The sequence below is a fragment of the Aethina tumida genome, chromosome 1 (genome assembly GCF_024364675.1).
Source record: "Aethina tumida isolate Nest 87 chromosome 1, icAetTumi1.1, whole genome shotgun sequence".
NCBI classification, from domain to species: domain Eukaryota; kingdom Metazoa; phylum Arthropoda; class Insecta; order Coleoptera; family Nitidulidae; genus Aethina; species Aethina tumida.
In genome coordinates, this window is record NC_065435.1 from 39840217 (window position 1) to 39858744 (window position 18528).

General features: G+C 28.7%; 1 protein-coding gene across 1 annotated transcript; it reads left to right on the forward strand.

Annotated features, from left to right (window-relative positions):
- Positions 1-16506: 16506 nt before the first annotated feature.
- LOC109609500 (calmodulin-like) lies at positions 16507-17466 on the forward strand. The gene is made up of 2 exons (XM_020026164.2): positions 16507-16590; positions 16834-17466. The coding sequence occupies exon 2, from the start codon at positions 16971-16973 to the stop codon at positions 17415-17417; it is 447 nt and encodes a 148-aa protein (XP_019881723.1). The 5' UTR covers positions 16507-16590; positions 16834-16970; the 3' UTR covers positions 17418-17466.
- The last annotated feature ends 1062 nt before the right edge of the window (positions 17467-18528 follow it).

An 18528-nucleotide genomic window follows, 5' to 3' on the forward strand; every position in this document is an offset into this window, starting at 1 on the left:
AAATAATCTAGGTTAATCTTTTAAATAAATATTAATTTAAATTAAAATAAGTAATGTAGTACGTAGTGTGTAAAGTATGAAGAAAAAAAATGGCACGTAAAGCAACAAAGTGGTCGAAGTGGTCGAAGTGGTCGATCAGGATGTAGTTAAAAGAGTAGTTGCATCCGGATATCCTAAGCGGAAGAATTCGAAAAGAATCTGGAGGTCGGGCGGTTGCAAAACGTTACGTAAGCGATCGGCAACGGCCGGACGGACCGGCAGCCAGCCAAACAACGGACAACGGACAACGGACAACGGATCCGAACGGGGCGCACGGTGTCCGACTGTGATTCAGCGCCGCGCAGAAAAAGAAAACCGACTCTAGATGTCCGATTCGAAGTTCGAACGAGTCGCTCGGCCAAAAGTAGGCCATGCCTCGATTTATTCAAACCGACAAAACACTGCGCGAATGCGAATGCGAATGCGAATCCTGATTGGTCGCCGCGCTGGGCTAGACACCAACAAGTGAAAGTGTAAAACTAACCTCGATTTCACTTTCGTTTAGTAGGACGAACGAGTCCCACGACGTATTTGATTTTTGCAATGGTTTTGCATCAACGATAGCCGGAACGTTTGTGCGTCTCTGTCGGTGGCGTGGCGGCGCCGCTCGTCGGAAACGAGACGGCGAAACGGTTGGCGGGAGCGCGGCTCTCGCGGAACGGCTTCGAGCCTAGAAACTGGCGTGAATTGGGTCGTGTACTCCTTAGCCGGTTGCATCATCGGCAGACTATTATGCGACCGCGGCGGTGGCTCTGCTTTGCAGAAAGCAAAAGCTGCACGCGATCTGTGTGCCAATCTCCGAGCGATGCGCCGGCACCCGCATCCACGGGTACCGCACACGGCGATGCCCCAACAAGGAAATACCTACCGCTCGTATCTTAAATTTGTTTTGTTCTCAATTTTTCTTTCTTTCCTTTTTACTATCCGTAATTCCGAAATCCCTTCAAATCATCTTCACGAAGACCAGATGACACTATTTCAAGGGATACTTTTAGGAATCTCAAGAGAAGAAGACGTATGCTTACCATTCACTTGGGTGGGCTGAAACAAGAAAAATAGGTTAAGTAAATTGTTAGTACTACCAAATAGGTGATGATGTCTTAAAAGTACTGAAGCTATATAACATATTCCATATCAAATTGAATTCACTTGAAATGTTTATGTTTTAGTACCTTATCAACTTCAACTACACAATATACCATTATCTGTCAATGTGAATGGTCTAAATAAGAAAGATCTAAGAGGAAGTTTTTATATTTTCGTAGTAAATTAGTCTTATTAATTAACTCAATATTTAACAGATTTATTTGAACAAAAAAATAAAAGTTTTAAGCAAATTGTTGGTACTACCAAATGAATGAAAGTGTTTTAAAAGTACTGAAGCTATTTAATACATTACATTTTTCAAAATTTTTACTATTGCATTCCAACTCCATCACAACTTTAGTTGAAAAAAATGTTCCAGTAGGAACAAGGAAAAGTAGTTCTATGATTAGATTCAATATTTAACAGACCTATTTGTACAAGAAAAACGTTTTAAGCAAATTGTTAGTACTCTCAAATGGATGAAGATGCCTTAAAAGTATTAAAGTACTGAAGCTGTTTAATACGAGGAGTATTCCATACCAAGTTGGATTTTATTGAAATGTTGATATGTTCTAGTACTTTATCAACTTTTTTCAAATTTTTTACTATTGCACTCCAACACCATCACAATTTATGTTGAAAAAATAGAAAAAAATGTTCCAATTGGAAAAGTGGTACAAGGAAAAGTACTTCCATGATTAGATTCAATATTTAACAGACTTATTTAAACAAGAAACACACTTTGAGAAAATTGTTAGTACTACCAAATGGATGAAGATGTTTTAAAAGTATTAAAAGTACTGAAGCTGTTTAATATGAGGTGTATTCCATATCAAATTGGATTTTATTGAAATGTTTATATGTTCTAGTACTCTATCAACTTTTTTCAAATTTTTTACTATTGCACTCCAATTCCATCACAATTTATGTTGAAGAAATAGAAAAAAATGTTCCAATTGGAAAAGAGGTACAAGGAAAAGTAGTTCCATGATTAGATTCAATATTTAACAGACTTATTTGAACAAGAAAAACACTTTGAGCAAATTGTTAGTACTACCAAATAGGTGAAGACGTCTTAAAAGTATTGAAAGTACTGAAGCTATTTAATACATAGAGTATTCCATACCAAATTGGATTCGATTGAAATGTTGATATGTTCTAATAAACTATCATCTTTTTTCAAAAATTTTACTATTGCACTCCAACTCCATCACAATTTATGTTGAAAAAATAGAAAAAAAAGTTCCAATTGGAAAAGAGGTACAAGGAAAAGTAGTTCCATGATTAGATTCAATATTTAACAGACTTATTTGAACAAGAAACACACTTTGAGCAAATTGTTAGTACTACCAAATGGATGAAGATGTTTTAAAAGTATTAAAAGTATTGAAGCTATTTAATACATGGAGTATTCCATACCAAATTGGATTCGATTGAAATGTTGATATGTTCTAATAAACTATCATCTTTTTTCAAAAATTTTACTATTGCACTCCAACTCCATCACAATTTATGTTGAAAAAATAGAAAAAAAAGTTCCAATTGGAAAAGAGGTACAAGGAAGAGTAGTTCCATGATTAGATGCAATATTTAACAGACTTATTTGAACAAGAAACACACTTTGAGCAAATTGCAACACAACATAAGTTGAAAAAATAGAAAAATATGTTTCAATTGCAAAAGAGGTACAAGGAAAAGTAGTTTCACGATTAGATTCAATATTTAACAGACTTATTTGAACAAAAAAACGTTTTAAGCAAATTGTTAGTACTACCAAATAGATGAAGATGTCTTAAAAGTATTGAAAGTACTGAAGCTATTTAATACATGGAGTATTCCATACCAAACTGAATTTGATTGAAATGTTATATATTCCAGTAAACTATCAACCTTTTTCAACATTTTTACTATTGCACTCCAACTCCATCACAACTTAAGTTGAAAAAATAGAATGTTCCAATTGGAAAAGAGGTACAAGGAAAAGTAGTTCCATGATTAGATTCAATATTTAACAGACAAATTTGAACAAGAAAAACACTTTAAGCAAATTGTTAGTACTACCAAGTGAATGAAGATGTCTTAAAAGTATTGAAAGTACTGAAGCTAAGTAATACATCGATTAATCCATACCAAATTGAATTCGATTGAAATGTTTAACATATATATTCTCGTGGTAAATTAGAAAAAAAGTACAAGGAAAAGTAGGTCCACCGCTAGACTCAATATATAACAGAAATATTTGTAAAAATGCCACTTTTTTGAAACAATCAAATCGTACGCTGCAAATTTCGGTCCAATCCAACGACGTCGAGATCAAAAGTAGTCGATTTGCCCTTGTAACAAGTCCCATATAAATTTTTCAGAAGAAAACCTTGCAAGTTGCCATGCACCAACGATTTTATGGATATCTAAACCTTGTAAAAATATTTCAAGCTCTTCGGCATGGAAGCCGGAAGGAAAATTGGCCGCTCAACTTGCCACGTTAAATGCACGCAACGGATTTAGGTCATCGTAACGTCGAACTGGTGAATCTGGTGTTTCTGTTAAAGCCACTGGAAGACATAAACAACGAAAAACGCTCGCATAGTAAGCTTATTTCCAGCATAAATGCAGAGAAACCAGCGACCGTACACAAATATGTGCAGCGTCCCGCTAAAATTAAACTCGTACAAATCCAGCTGGGCCTAGGTCCACTAATATGAGTGCTGTGCTATGTGTTCGCTGCATCGACCTACTTCCGTATTTTTAACATATTTTTTTTTTTTCTCCATAACATTCGACCGACTGCGTTTCCGTTAACAGACGCACACAACACTCGACGCTCACGCACAAATCTGCCGGACGATTTGTGGTCGGTTGCGCAATCGCGTCGACGGAGGAGATTCGGATCGTGAGATGATGGCCAGACAATCGCGTAATTACTCGCTGATGTGATGAATTTTTCTTTTAAATCTTCTGTCAGAAAGATCCTTATCGGATTACGTGTGAAAGGTACAGCGACCGTCGCCAGGGAAATACCACGATCTGCACCTTTGAAGCGGCCAAGCTGATTCTTAATTTCTGCTTTCGTATAATATACATAAGAATTGGGAAGATGTAGAATGTATCGTATACTTCTAAAGTATACAAATTGTCCTTAAAAAATCTGTACATAATTCTACTATCAAGAGGTCGTGGTGGAAATAGAGCACAAAAGTTGTCAATTACAGAGATATTGGGTGTGAAACCTAATAATTTATTTTTCATATTTTTGGGGACATTTTAAAACCAACGATTTACTTCAGTTCCATAAATAACGAAGAGTAATTATGGAGACTTAAGATTTAGTTAATATTTTAAAGCAACTTGTGGAAACATTTGCTTGTTTTTGTTTAATTATTAAAAAACACATTTTTTTATTTTGTTTTTTATATTATATTTTTATAATTGCATTTTTCTGTCAAACAATTTCTCCAAGCGACATTAATTAACGAGGTATACCTGTTTTAAACGAAAAAGTAGACGAATAAATATATATTACCACTCCAGAAACTTGTGCAGTGTATGGGAATGTACAAACAGTACTGTTTGTCCTCAGGTAGTAGTGCCCTCTATATTATATATCAAATTTGTTAACATTTGAATTTTTTACCTTAAATAAAATAAATAATATATCAAGTTTTATAACGTTGATACGTATCTATCAATAAAAAATGAAGAAAATTGAAAGTAAATTATTAACTTTGACATCTTTGTATCTTCGCAATAAGATAAGGTAAATCAAGCTATTTTCATTTCGAGAATTGGTGGTGGTTGATATCCTATTATAAATTTAATTTAAACAGGAAAAATAAGAATAGTAATAATAATAGTAATAGGAATATCAGTAGGAATAATAATAATAATAATAGTAATAAAAATATTAATAGTAATAGGAATAGCTATATGCATAACAATTGGATTAACAAAAAAATGGTAAACGTAGTAGTATTATTAAAAGCAATAGAGAAAATAGTGTGAATGGTAATAATAATAGGAATAGGAATAGGAATAGTTAAAACAATTGTAATTATAATAAAAATAGGAATATCAATATTAATAGCGGTAGTAATAGTAATTGTAATAATAATAGAAATAGTAATAGTAATAGATATCGTAAAAGTAATAAGATTAGTGAAAACAATAGGAAAATTAATATGAATAGGAATTGTGATAGGAATAGAAATAATAATAAGAATATCAATAATAATAATAGTAATAGCTATAACTATAGTGTTTGTAATAGAAATGGTAATAGCAAATGTATTAGCAACAGTGAACGAATTATCAATAGCAATAGAAATAAGAATAGGAATAGAGTTAGGAATATCAATATTGATAACATTAGTAATAGCAATTGAAATAGTATCAGAAATAGTAATAGAAATAGCAATTGTAACAGTAATAGGAAATAGCAATAGATATAGCAATAAGATTAATATAATATAGGAATAGCAACAGTTCTAGCAACTGTTATAGTAATTGTAATACAAATGGTAATATCAAAAATATTAGCAATAGTAATAGAATTATAGGCAATAGGGATAAGAATAGGAATAGGAATAGAATTAAGAATATCAATATTGATAGCATTAGCAATAGCAATTATAATAGTAATTAATAGAAATAGTATTAGAAATAGCAACACTAACAGTAATAGAAATAGAAATATGAATTGGAACAGTAATAAAAGTAACAATAACCATAATAATAGTAATATAAATGGAAATAATATATATAACAAAAGGATTAATATGGGAATAGCAATTATTATAGTAATTGTAATAAAATGGTAATATCATAAGTATTAGCAATAGTAATAGGATTATCAATAGCAATAGAGATAAGAATAGGAATAGAATGAGGAATATCTATATTGGTAGCATTAGCAATAGCAATTACACTAGTAATTAATAGAAATAGTAATAGAAATAGCAAGAGTAACGGTAATAAAAGTAACAATAACCATAATAATAATAAAAATGGTAATAATCAAAAGTATTAGGAATAATAAAAGAATTAACAATAGCAATAGGGATAGGAATAGGAACAGAATTAGGAATATCAATATTGACAGTGTTAGCAATAGCAATGCTGTAGTAATTGTAATAGAAATAGCAACAATAACAGTAACAGGAATATAAATATGAATACATATAACAATAGGGTTAATATAGGATTAGCAATAGCTATAGCAACAGTAAAAGGATTGTCAATAGCATTAAAGATAAGAATAGGAATATGAATAGAATTAGGAATATCAATATTGATAGCATTAGCAATAGCAATACCGTATTAAAAAAATAGTAATAGTAATAGTAACAGTAACAGTAATAGGAATAGAAACATGAACAGGAACGGTAATAAGTATAAGTAGCAATAACTATAATAATAGTAATATAAATGGAAATAGAAATAGATGTAACAATAAGATTAATATAGAAATAGAATTGCTATAATAATACTATTATCAATAATGATAGAGATAAGAATACGAATAGGAATAGAAATGGGAATTTCAATATTGATAGCATTAACAATATAAATACAGTAGTAATAGAAATAGTAATAGAAATTGCAACAGTAACAGTAATAGGAATAGAAATATGAGTAGGAACGGTAATAAAAGTAGTAATGACTATAATAATGGTAATATAAATGGAAATAGCAATATACATAACAATAGGCTTAATATAGGAGCTATAGCAATTGTAATAAAAATGGTAATATGAAAAGTATTAGCAATAGTAATAGGATAATCAATAAGAATAGGGATAAAAATAGGAATAGAAAAAGTAATAAGAAACAGTAACAGTAATAGGAATAGAAATATAAATAGGAACGGTAATAAAATAGCAATAGATATAACAAGAGAATTCATATAGGAGTAGCAATAGCTATAGCAATTGTTATAGTAATTGTAATAAAAATGGTAGTATCAAAAGTAGTTTAATTACTATTAGCAATAGTAATAAGATTAACAATAGGAATAAGTATAAAAATAGGAATATGAATAGAATTAGGAATATCATTATTAATAGCATCAGTAATTGTAATAGAAATATATATTATAATAGAATTAGATATGGTAATAGTAATAAGCATAATAATAGGATTAATGCAGGAATAGTAAAAACTACAGCAATTTTTACAGTAATAGTAATAGAAATAGTAATAGCAAAAGTATCATAAATTGTATTAGAATTATCAATAGGAATAGTAATAGCAATAGCAAATGCCCTTTCGGAGCTTGTGAAAAAAATAATAATGAAACTTGTAACAGTGATAGTAATATAAATGATAAATAGCAATAGGTGTAACAATAGAATTAACTTAAAAATAACAATAGCTATTGCAATAGTAATAGTAATAGAAATCGCAAAAACATTGTATTAGACCAATAGGAAAATTAATAGTAATAAAAATATTAAATTAAATAAACAGAATTTAAGGTAAAATAAATAATTTCCTAGTAGAAAAAGCATTGTCCAAGAGAAACTTCCTCAGCCACATCAAACACAGAGTGATTCACGAATACTAACACAAACGAAATAGTGATCATCAATAAAAAGTCTCAAACAGTTTCAAAAATTATGAGCATTAAACTGCACTTCTAATATTTATGTACGTTATCAGTTTCACCCTGAATAACTACGGCGCAAACAGACCCTCAATGACAATTACAAATCCGACAATGAATCCATTCAGGAACGGACGTTTATTAATAAAACAACGTGAACGTATCCACGTAGTACAATTATGCAGCAAAACATGGTACCTTTTTCCAGGCATACACTCACCGAAACGACTCATTAAATGTAATTAACGGTAAGCACCGTGCTTTCGTATACGAAAGTCATGTAACATCCGGCGAGTACCGGGCTCGGAACTCGATTTTTCGTACCGAAAACGGGTTTCGTTTTCATCGTTTAACTTCTTTTTATTACCCTTCATGTCGCCTAAGTACAGGATTTTACTGTTACCGTACATATGCCATTCGAACCGGCTTTTCGGACATTAAAACAAAAAAAAAAAAAAACATTTTTTTCGGTGCACGAACGGAAGGAATGAACGGCGTGTATAGCGTACAACGAACCCCAAATTAGGAATTAAAAGAAAAAAAATAATTATAACAGAATATTGTCATTTTGGATAAAATCGTTGGGTGCGAAAGCCGAGCGTTGGGAAATTTCCAAAACGCCGTCGCACAAACGCTGGCCTGTGTTTTTGATAACGAAGATTATTAAAATGCTGCGACATTGAAATTTTTTGAACGCAATAATTTATTACACATAAATATACACGTTTTTTTACAATCCATTTGTAAATTATAAAATTATTGAGTGTGGTCAAGGTCGGTGTCACGCTGATAACAAACGGGATTGATAGCTTTATCTCTAATTTAACGTAAATAAGATGCTCGCCACATTTATTTGCACAAACAATAAGTTTTCAAACGTTTCTACCAATATTTATATAAAATGACTGTTCAATTTATTGTTCACGGAAATTTCTGTCGTTCCGACGGTGGTATCCAAAACCGCGACAGATAACCTAATTAATTTACTTAAAATTGTATGAGTAAGTCCAATTTTTAAAAGCGAGGATTTCTCGAAAATAATTATTAATTCTTTCAGCTTAACTGGATGAACTTGACATAAATAATTTTGTGATAAAGAGGCAAAGGGGGTTAAAAACATTTTGGTAGTTCTGAGTATATTGCATTAAAGTTACCTAGAATTTCTAAACTGGAGGACTAAGATTAGAAAACTGTTAATATTCTAGTTTCATTTGAAGATGAAAAAACATTAGAAAGGAGAAGAATTTTGTGCATATTTAGTAATTCTGCGATAAATGAATGAATGGTTCCAAAGTTAACTTGAATTTCCAAATTGAAGAATTAAGTTTAGTAGACTGTTAATATTGTAGTTTCATTTAATGGTGAAAAAACTTTCGAAAGGAAAACATGTTTGATAGTTCTGAGATGAATAGCTTTAAAATTAACATGAAGTTTCAAATTGTAAGACTATGCTTAGAAAACTGTTAATATTTTAGCTTCATTTAAATCTGGAAAAACATTAGAAAGGAGAAAGATTTTGTGGATGTTTGGCAGCTCTGAGAAGAATGGCTTTAAAATTAACATGAATTTTCAAATTGCACAATTAAGTTTAAAAAACTGTTAATATTTTAATTTAATTTAAAGGTGGAAAACATTAGAAAGGAGAAGAATTTTATGTATGCTTAGTAATTCTGCGATGAATGAATGGTAAAAGAAAAATTTATTAGATCAGCAACTAAGTTTAGAAGACTGTTAATATTTTAGTTTAATTTAAAAGTGAAAAAACATTAGAAAGAAGAATGAATTGTTTCAAAGTGAACTTGAATTTCCAAATTGAAGAACTAAGTTTAGAAAACTGTTAATATTTTAGTTTCATTTAAAGGTGATAAAATGTTAGAAAGAGGAAAGATGTTGTGCATGTTTGGTAGTTCTGAGATAAATGGCTTTAAAATTAACATGAATTTTCAAATTGCAAAACTAAGTTTAGAAAACTGTTAATATTTTAATTTAATTTAAAGGTGTAAAACATTAGAAAGGAGAAGAATTTGTATATTTAGTAATTCTACGATGAATGAATAGTTTCAATGTTAACTTGAATTTCAAAATTGAAGTATTAAGTTTAGTAAACTGTTAATATTTTAATTTAATGGTGAAAAAACGTTAGAAAGGGAAACATGTTTGGTAGTTTTGATGTGAATAGCTTTAAAATTAACATGAAATTCCAAATTGTAATACTAAGCTTAGAAATCTGATAATATTTTAGTTTGATTTAAATCTGGAAAAACATTAGAAAGGAGAAAGATTTTGTGGATAGTTCTGAGATAAATGGCTTCAAAGTTAAGATGAATCTTCAAATTTCAAGACTAAGTTTAGAAAACTGTTAATATATTAATTTAATTTATAGGTGAAAAGTATTAGAAATAAGAACAATTATGTAGATATTTGGTAGTTCTGAGATGAATGGTTTTAAAATTAACATGAATTTCCAAACTGCATTTGGATATTTTTTATTTACGTACGACATTCTGCACCATTCATTTAGAAAAGTGTACTTTAACCCGTTCACTTCTAAACCATTTCAGTTAAATTAAAAAAAAAATACTAATCCCTTAAAAATATATATAAAATTTTTGTTTCAGTCTTGTCCCACATTACATCTAATGATGTTAACAATAAACACGGACCGCAACAATGAGTCAAAGCCATTGGTTATTGTGTCCAGAAATAGAGACAACGTTGTATAAGCGTATCAATATTTTAGTATCCATGTAGAAATGGTCTCATTCCATTCAATTACGGACCCATATTCCTCTAACAATGGTCAGTACTTTCGATTTCGGCGCAACAAAAAACCTCACTTAGAGTCTAGTTTGAAAGCGGACATTAATCATGGCGTACACCAATTTGGGTCGTACGTAAAAACAAAAATGAGTAATAACAATGCATAATTTATGTTAAACAAATACACCTTCACTTTTTGTTTGCAAATGGAGAGACGCTTTCTTAGATACGGTGCGTTTTAGTATCCTCGACGGTTTCGTAAAACTTAATGAAATGATAATGATATTACCGAATGCACGAGAATTCTAACCCAATTCCGTTTATAGGAAGAATCGCTTTATCTATTTAGGACTACCGGAACGTTTTTTCGGCTGCACCATGCGTGCGTGTGTGTGTGCGTGCGGTTATTCCGGCTTTATATCGATATTTGGGTCAAGATCGATTCGTAATTTGTGTTTCTAGAAGATGTCTAATTGGGAAGTTTTCGGGTTTTTCGCCGACACTCACTTTCGTTCGGATGGTCCGTATTGGTCGGATACCGTTTAATCACACTAATTTCAGAATGAGAAAAAATTAGGTTAATAATGTAGAAAGCTGATGCATGCCTTCGATACATGACTATGTGTTGTGTAATGTGTTGTCATCCTTTGATATTTTCTAGACACATTGTTCTATAAACGCTATTAATAAATAATTCATGTCTGTACAAGGGATAAAATTATTTTATTCGATAATATAATTATTATTCCTCCTCGTCTATATTAGAAATCAACTGATAAAAGAATATACATGTATAATTTTGGGAGTATAGGACTGCTCTCTGTTTTATGTTAGTTAATGGTATTATTTAAACTGCCCTTTATAAGTTTTTGACAGGTCAAACTGATTTTGATAAGTTGATCAACATTGACCTAAAAATGAACCTAAATTAAAAATTGAGATTTTTTGATAAAATATCAAATGTTATTCAAAATACTAAACAAATATATATATATATATATATATATATATATATATATATGAAATGATTACAGTATAAAATAAGGATCAAAGTACAGAGGAAACTTGCTACTAAAAATTAAATGGTGGTCAGTTAATAAAGTTGAATTCCTAACAAAGATATAAAAAATTACACATTTTACTTTTATTGCATTTATGGAAATATTTATTAGAACAGAACTGACAATTTATTTAGCAATGTTTTTTGATAAAATAATATTAAAAAGTAACTGACAGTATCAAACATAAGAAAAAATTAACTTAAAAGAATATTCAACAGAAATTAACATAGAAAAATCTTTCAAACTTTTCCTAAAAATTAAATGGTAAGTTAATGGTAAAACTTAAATTTCTAACAATGACATAAAACAGTGTACATTTTACTTTTATTACTCATAATATATATTAGAACAAAATGGACAACTTTTTTGTTAAAATAATATAAAAAAGTGACAGTATCAAACAAGAAAAATTAGAAATATTTTTGAATTAAAACTTACTAAAAATTAAATGGTAATAAAAAATAAAAGTTAAATTCGTAACACTGACATAAAAAGTGAAAATTTTATTATTTATAAATATTCATAAGAACAAAATTGATAACTTCTTTGGTAACCTCCATTAATAAAATAATATAAAAAAGTAACTTACAGTATCAGACATAAAAAAATTTAAAGTAACAGAATATTCAATGTCAATTAGAAAAATCTTTGTATTAAAGAACCACTTTATTACTAAATATAAAATGGTAATTAATAATAAAAGTTAAATTCCTAACACTGATATAAAAAGAGCAAATTTTACTTTTATTATTTATAAATATTCATAAGAACAAAATTGAGAACTTCTTTGGTAACCACCTCCTTTAATAAACTAGTATAAAAAAGTAACTGACAATATCTGACATAAAAAAATTTAAGTAACAGAATATTCAATGTCAATTAGAAAAATCTTTGTATTAAAGAACCAACTTATTACTATAAATTAAATGGTAATTAATAATAAAAGTTAAATTCCTAACACTGATATAAAAAAAGCAAATTTTACTTTTATTATTTATAAATATTCATAAGATCAAAATTGAGAACTTCTTTGGTAACCTCCTTTAATAAACTAATATAAAAAAGTAACTGACAATATCAGACATAAAAAAATTTAAGTAACAGAATATTCAATGTCAATTAGAAAAATTTTTCTATTAAAGAACCAACTAAAAATTAAATGGTAATTAATAATAAAAATCCTAATACTAACATAAAAAAGTCCAAATTTTAGTTTTATTATTTATAAATTGCTGTTAAAATGTTTTAAAAAAATAACTTCAAATAGTATCAAATATCGTAACAAATAAAATTTTAAATATATTTGAACAATCAAATAATCATAAATATTACTGACAAATACTGACTGATTTTTAATTTTAATCTCCAAAATTGTTATTTATTGTATTTTTCCATATATTAGTATTGAACAATCATAATATTAAAAAAATATAGTAATTTCTAAACTTTATTACAGAGATATTAATTAGTTTAACCAGTGCATTAATGACGTAAAGAGAATCATCGAAATAAAAAAAAAATCATAATGACTCTAATCTACTCGATCGCTTTTTTTCCCACCCTATTGACCAAAAACAACAATAAATTATTTACGCCGCCGCGTTCTTATATAAACGCATTATAATAACAAACAAATGGCGGTCGTTGCACAATTATTCTCTTTTTTTTTAACATTCAGAGACATTTACATGAAAAAGAATCCACTTCCTCAATTCAACGTTAATTTTTATTCATAAGCGATCCAAAAACCCATTAAATATTTGGGCTACTTTCAATTTTTCGCCAAGCACGACCTACTTAGCCTGGGTTTCGATTCATTCACGGCGCGGAGCATGAGAAACCGTACTTTCCCTTTCGCATATACCCGGAGACCAGCCAACCGGACCGACGACCGTTCTCACTTTCAATATTCCTGGGCATCGGGCGGGCTTCTGAGAAACGCGCCGCAGGACGGATAGGACGGACACGGCGACGCACACGTACGCCGGTATCGCGTCGATTTCTTTCCATCACATTGTTTCGCTTGATTCACGGGAAATCTCCTTCGGAGACATTAACGATTAGATCATGAATAATTAAAGGAAAATGACCAGGCATTTTTCTAAACTAAAGATTTTACATAAAATATTTATAAACAATAAATGATAATTTTTATAACGGTGTTAGAAATTTAACTTTTATTTTTAATAATATTTTAATTTTTAATTGATTCTTTAATTCAAAGATTTTTTTAATTACCATTGCATATTTTGTAAGCTGGATCTTTAATTTAATGCTTCTCTAATTACTATTTTATTATTCATTACCATTTAATTTTTAAGTAACAAGTTTATTCTTTAACTTGAAAATTATTCTAATTGCCGTTGAATAATCTATTACTTTATTTTTTTCTTATATTTGATGCTGTCATTTACTTTTGGTCTAATAAATATTTATGAGTAAAAAAAGTAAAATGAGCACTTTTTATATCTGTGTTAGGAATTTAACTTTTTTATTAACTACCATTTAATTTTTAGTAACAAATTGGATCTCTAGCTTACTATAAATACTTTTCTAATTATTAGTGAATATTTTATTTCAATTTTTTCTTATATTTAATACTGCAGATACATTTTTAATTATTTTATTAAAGAAAATTATCAAAAAAATTGTCAATTATGTTCTAAATAGTTATGCATAATAAAAATAAAATGTGCACTTTTTATATCATTATTAGGAATTCAATTTTTATTATTCATTACCATTTAATTTTTAGTAACAAGTTTATTTTTTAACTCCAAAATTGAATAATCAGTTACTTTAATTTTTTCTTATTTTGATACTGTTAATTACTTTTCTGTATTATTTTATCAAATAATGTTGCCAAAAAAGTTGTTAATTTTGTTTTAATAAATATTTATAATTAAAAAAAGTAAAAAAAGAACATTTTTTGTATCAGTGTTAAGAATTTAAATATGTTTATTATCTACCATTTAAATTTTAGTCACAAGTTAGATCTTTAAGTTAATTACTTTTCTAATTACCATTGGATATTTTATTTTAATTTTTTTCTTATGTTTCATACTGTCAGTTACACTTTTAATTATTTTATTAAAGAAAATTGCCAAAGAAATTGTCAATTTTGTTCTAATAAATATTTATGGACAATAAAAATAAAATGTGCACTTTTTATATCTTTGTTAGGAATTAAACTTTTATTATCCATTACCATTTAATTTTTTGTAACAAGTTTATTCTTTAATTCGAAAATTTTTCTAATTGCCACTGAATAATCTATTACTTTAATTTTTTCTTATATTTGATACTTTTATGTAATATTTTATCAAAGAATGTTGCCATAAAAATTGTCAATTTTGTTCTGATACATATTTATAATTAATAAAAGTAAAATGAGCACTTTTATATCAGTGCTAGAAATATATCTTTTTTTTCATTGTCTACCATTTAATTTTTAGCAACAAGTTGGATCTTTAACTTAAATATCTTTCTAATTATCATATTCTGTTACTTTATTTTATTTTTATATTTGATACTGTCCGTTACTTTTGTATATTATCTTAAATACTTTTCTAACTACCATTGGATATTCTGTTATTTTTATTTTTTTCTTATGTTTGATACTGTCAGTTACATTTTTAATTATTTTATTAAAGAAAATTGGCAAAAAATGGTCAATTTTGTTCTAACAAATAATTATGGATAATAATAATAAAATGTGCACTTTTTTATATCTTTTTAGAAATTAAACTTTTATTATCTATTACCATTTAATTGTTAGTAACAAGTTGGATCTTTAACTTAAATACTTTTCTAACTTCCATTGGATATTCTGTTATTTTAATTTTTTTCTTATGTTTGATAGTGTCAATTACATTTTTAATTATTTTATTAAAGAAAATTGCTAAAGAAATGGCCAATTTTGTTCTACTAAATAATTATGGATAATAAAAATAAAATGTGCACTTGTATTTCTTAGAAATTAAACTTTTATTACAATTTAATTTTTTCTTACATTTGATATTGTCAGTTACATTTCAAAGAAAGTTGGCAAATAAATTGTTCTAATAAATATTTATGGATAATAAAAATAAAATGTATACTTTTTTATCCTATCACTATTACCAATTAAAATTTTATTATTAATTACCATTTAACTTTTAGAAATAAGTTACTTCCTTATTTCAAAAATTGTTCTAATTACCATTGAATATTCTGTTAATTTGCTATTCTGATGTTAGATACTATCAGATAATTTTTTATATTATTTTATCAAAGAAATTTGCTAAACGCATTTTTTTTTCAAATACTTATGGGTAATAAAAATAAAATGGGTACTTTTTGTTTGGAATTTTTATTCTTAAATACATTTTATTTTTAGTAATAAGTAGATTCTTCAACTCAAAAATTTATGTTAATTATATTTTTTATAATATTTTATTAAAGTATAAAAATATAAGGACATGTAAGTAAATAAGAATATTTAATTCAAAAAAATTGTTAATGATGAAAATACAAAAATCCAACAATAGTATAAATAAAAATTAATAATATAGAACGCATCTTATTAATTTTTGTATTTCAAAAGATGTGCAGACATGATTTGCTTCGTACTTTGCTGCTGCGTAGTTACCAAAGATTGTTTCATGTGTTTGTATACACTTAAACTAAACAAAAAACAAAACAGATTTTAATGATTAACCGTTGATAATTCAGTAAAAACATACTGTTATTCAAAACAATTAACATAATAAGGTGCATGTGCATTTATCGTCATAAGTGGCACATGCATATTCGCATAATCTCCATATAAAACATAATATTTCGTTAAGTGGCAATTACACAAAAAAACACTAAACGTCGTATCGAAAACAAATACAAAAGAAGTCCATTATTAGAATTGCAGTCGTGTAGATAGACATTTCGTAAGACGGTCGCTCCATTTAGTGACGAAGAAATGCAATAGGAGAAACAATGCCGTTTTCGATTCGTACATTGTGCGCTCGGGGTCCGGCCATTATGCTAACACACTGCGTACCGTATTATTATGTATGTTAAATAATTAATTATAAGTGAAACTCACTTTTTATTGACTCTTCTTTTCAACTAATTAAATATTCATTCGACGGTGTATGTTAATTGTCTGTTTGGTGTATGTCAATGTTGCTTTTATTGCCTTATTATGTTTATTAGTCCCAAATAGCGTCTGTAGGCTCGAAAATTATTAAAATTAGAAAATATGCACGTGTGGTTTATTTGCATTAATTTTATATTATTGTTATTGGCCGCCAGATGAACTATGACCATCCAGTCTGAACGTTTTGGGAAAGTAACTAAATTTATGAACTTCAAATGTGTATGGTTTATTTGGTGAATTGTCAAATTGATCTGTTCAATTAACTTTGACATGACACGCGTCAATTCTAAAAATGGATAAAATCTCAGTTCTCCGTAAGAATGTCGCCGAATACAGGAGAGTATTCAATTTGCTCGACAAATCTCGCAACAACAAGGTACCGATCGATGACTTGAAAACGATGCTGACGATGCTGGAGCAAGACTTCCCCGACAACTGTGTGCAACGCTTTTCCCAAGCCCTGGACGCCAATGGCACCGGGACATTCTCCTACGAGGACTTCTTAAGGATCGTCGTGCCCGAGCTGGTGAACAGAGATATCTACTTGCAGGTCTTTCAGCTGATTGACAACAAGAATAAGGGCTACATCGATGAAGGGGATCTTGTCAGTGTCATGGACATGTTTGGAATGGTGGATGAGAAAGTGCACGTTGCTTCCATTCTAAAGGAAGCCGATTTGGACAATGATGGGAAAATTACTTTTGACGACTTCTATGAAATTTTGAATTTGAAAAATTGATTTGCTCCAAATGATTTTATTTTCGTGAATAAATTACGAATATCTGTTACACATGTGCCTCATTTTTAAGTAGATAACAAAGTTCGTATTAAAATCAAAACGAAATAAATATTATGCACTGCAAAATATTTGCCAAGGAATTAGGTGAATACAATTAATCACACATTGTGTTAGTCCATGGATAACTGTGGCAAAACAATTCCTTTTAGGGGTCATTAACAGGATTTTATTTTTTACAAATGTTGCAAGGAAATATTTATTAATTATAAAAATTGATAATTTTATAGTACGTTTATAACTTTTGATAAACAATTCACACATTATGGTGTGACTTAATCTAAACAATATTATAAATATAAAATGCATACGATCATTGTTTATAAATTAAAATTTTGCAGGAATCATGGGAGTGTCAATAACTCTTTATCTCTCTCACTCTATAACTGGGATGTCCAGTTTCCGAGATTGTCGACCGCAAAACGTCAAACTGATTTTGCAAGAAATAAACTACGGTCAGTCTTCATTGTGTCCCGGATTAATCATGTGCGGGTGGTTTTGTTTGTGTATGTGGATTATAAATGAATAAGAAATTACGATGTTTACACTACGAGTCGGACGTCCGACCGCAGAGTCCGATATGACGATCCTGTTTATGAATGGGATTTCCTGTACGAACTGATTCATTCGTAATTTTTGATAAAGCGTTTATGTCGATTTTAAAAATAGACTAATTGCTTTTCAGATTTGTCACAAACTGCAAATGTCGTAACCACTAATTGATAGAATAACATGTTTATTGTTTTTATTTTGTGTTAATAAACTTTGGAGAATTTAAGGGTTGGATTGTTTGTTTCTGATTGTCTAGACTTTTTTATCTCACAGGCTGAGGCTCATGTCCTCAAATATGTATTTTTAATAAAAGTTTCTTGTGAAACATCTTTACAAAATTTTATTTAATTGGAAACAATTATTATGATGTAATATTTGTTTCCATTAGATTTAGAATCCAAGTACTTAAAAAATAAATTTAAGTGTTATGTCAGGTATTTTTAATAAAATATCTTCTGTGAAAAAGTTTTGGATGTTATAAAATTGTATATAATTAGAAACA

Bases quoted from the DNA above. Each gene is read 5' to 3' on its own strand.
- LOC109609500 (XM_020026164.2), top strand. From the start codon at position 16,971: ATGGATAAAATCTCAGTTCTCCGTAAGAATGTCGCCGAATACAGGAGA.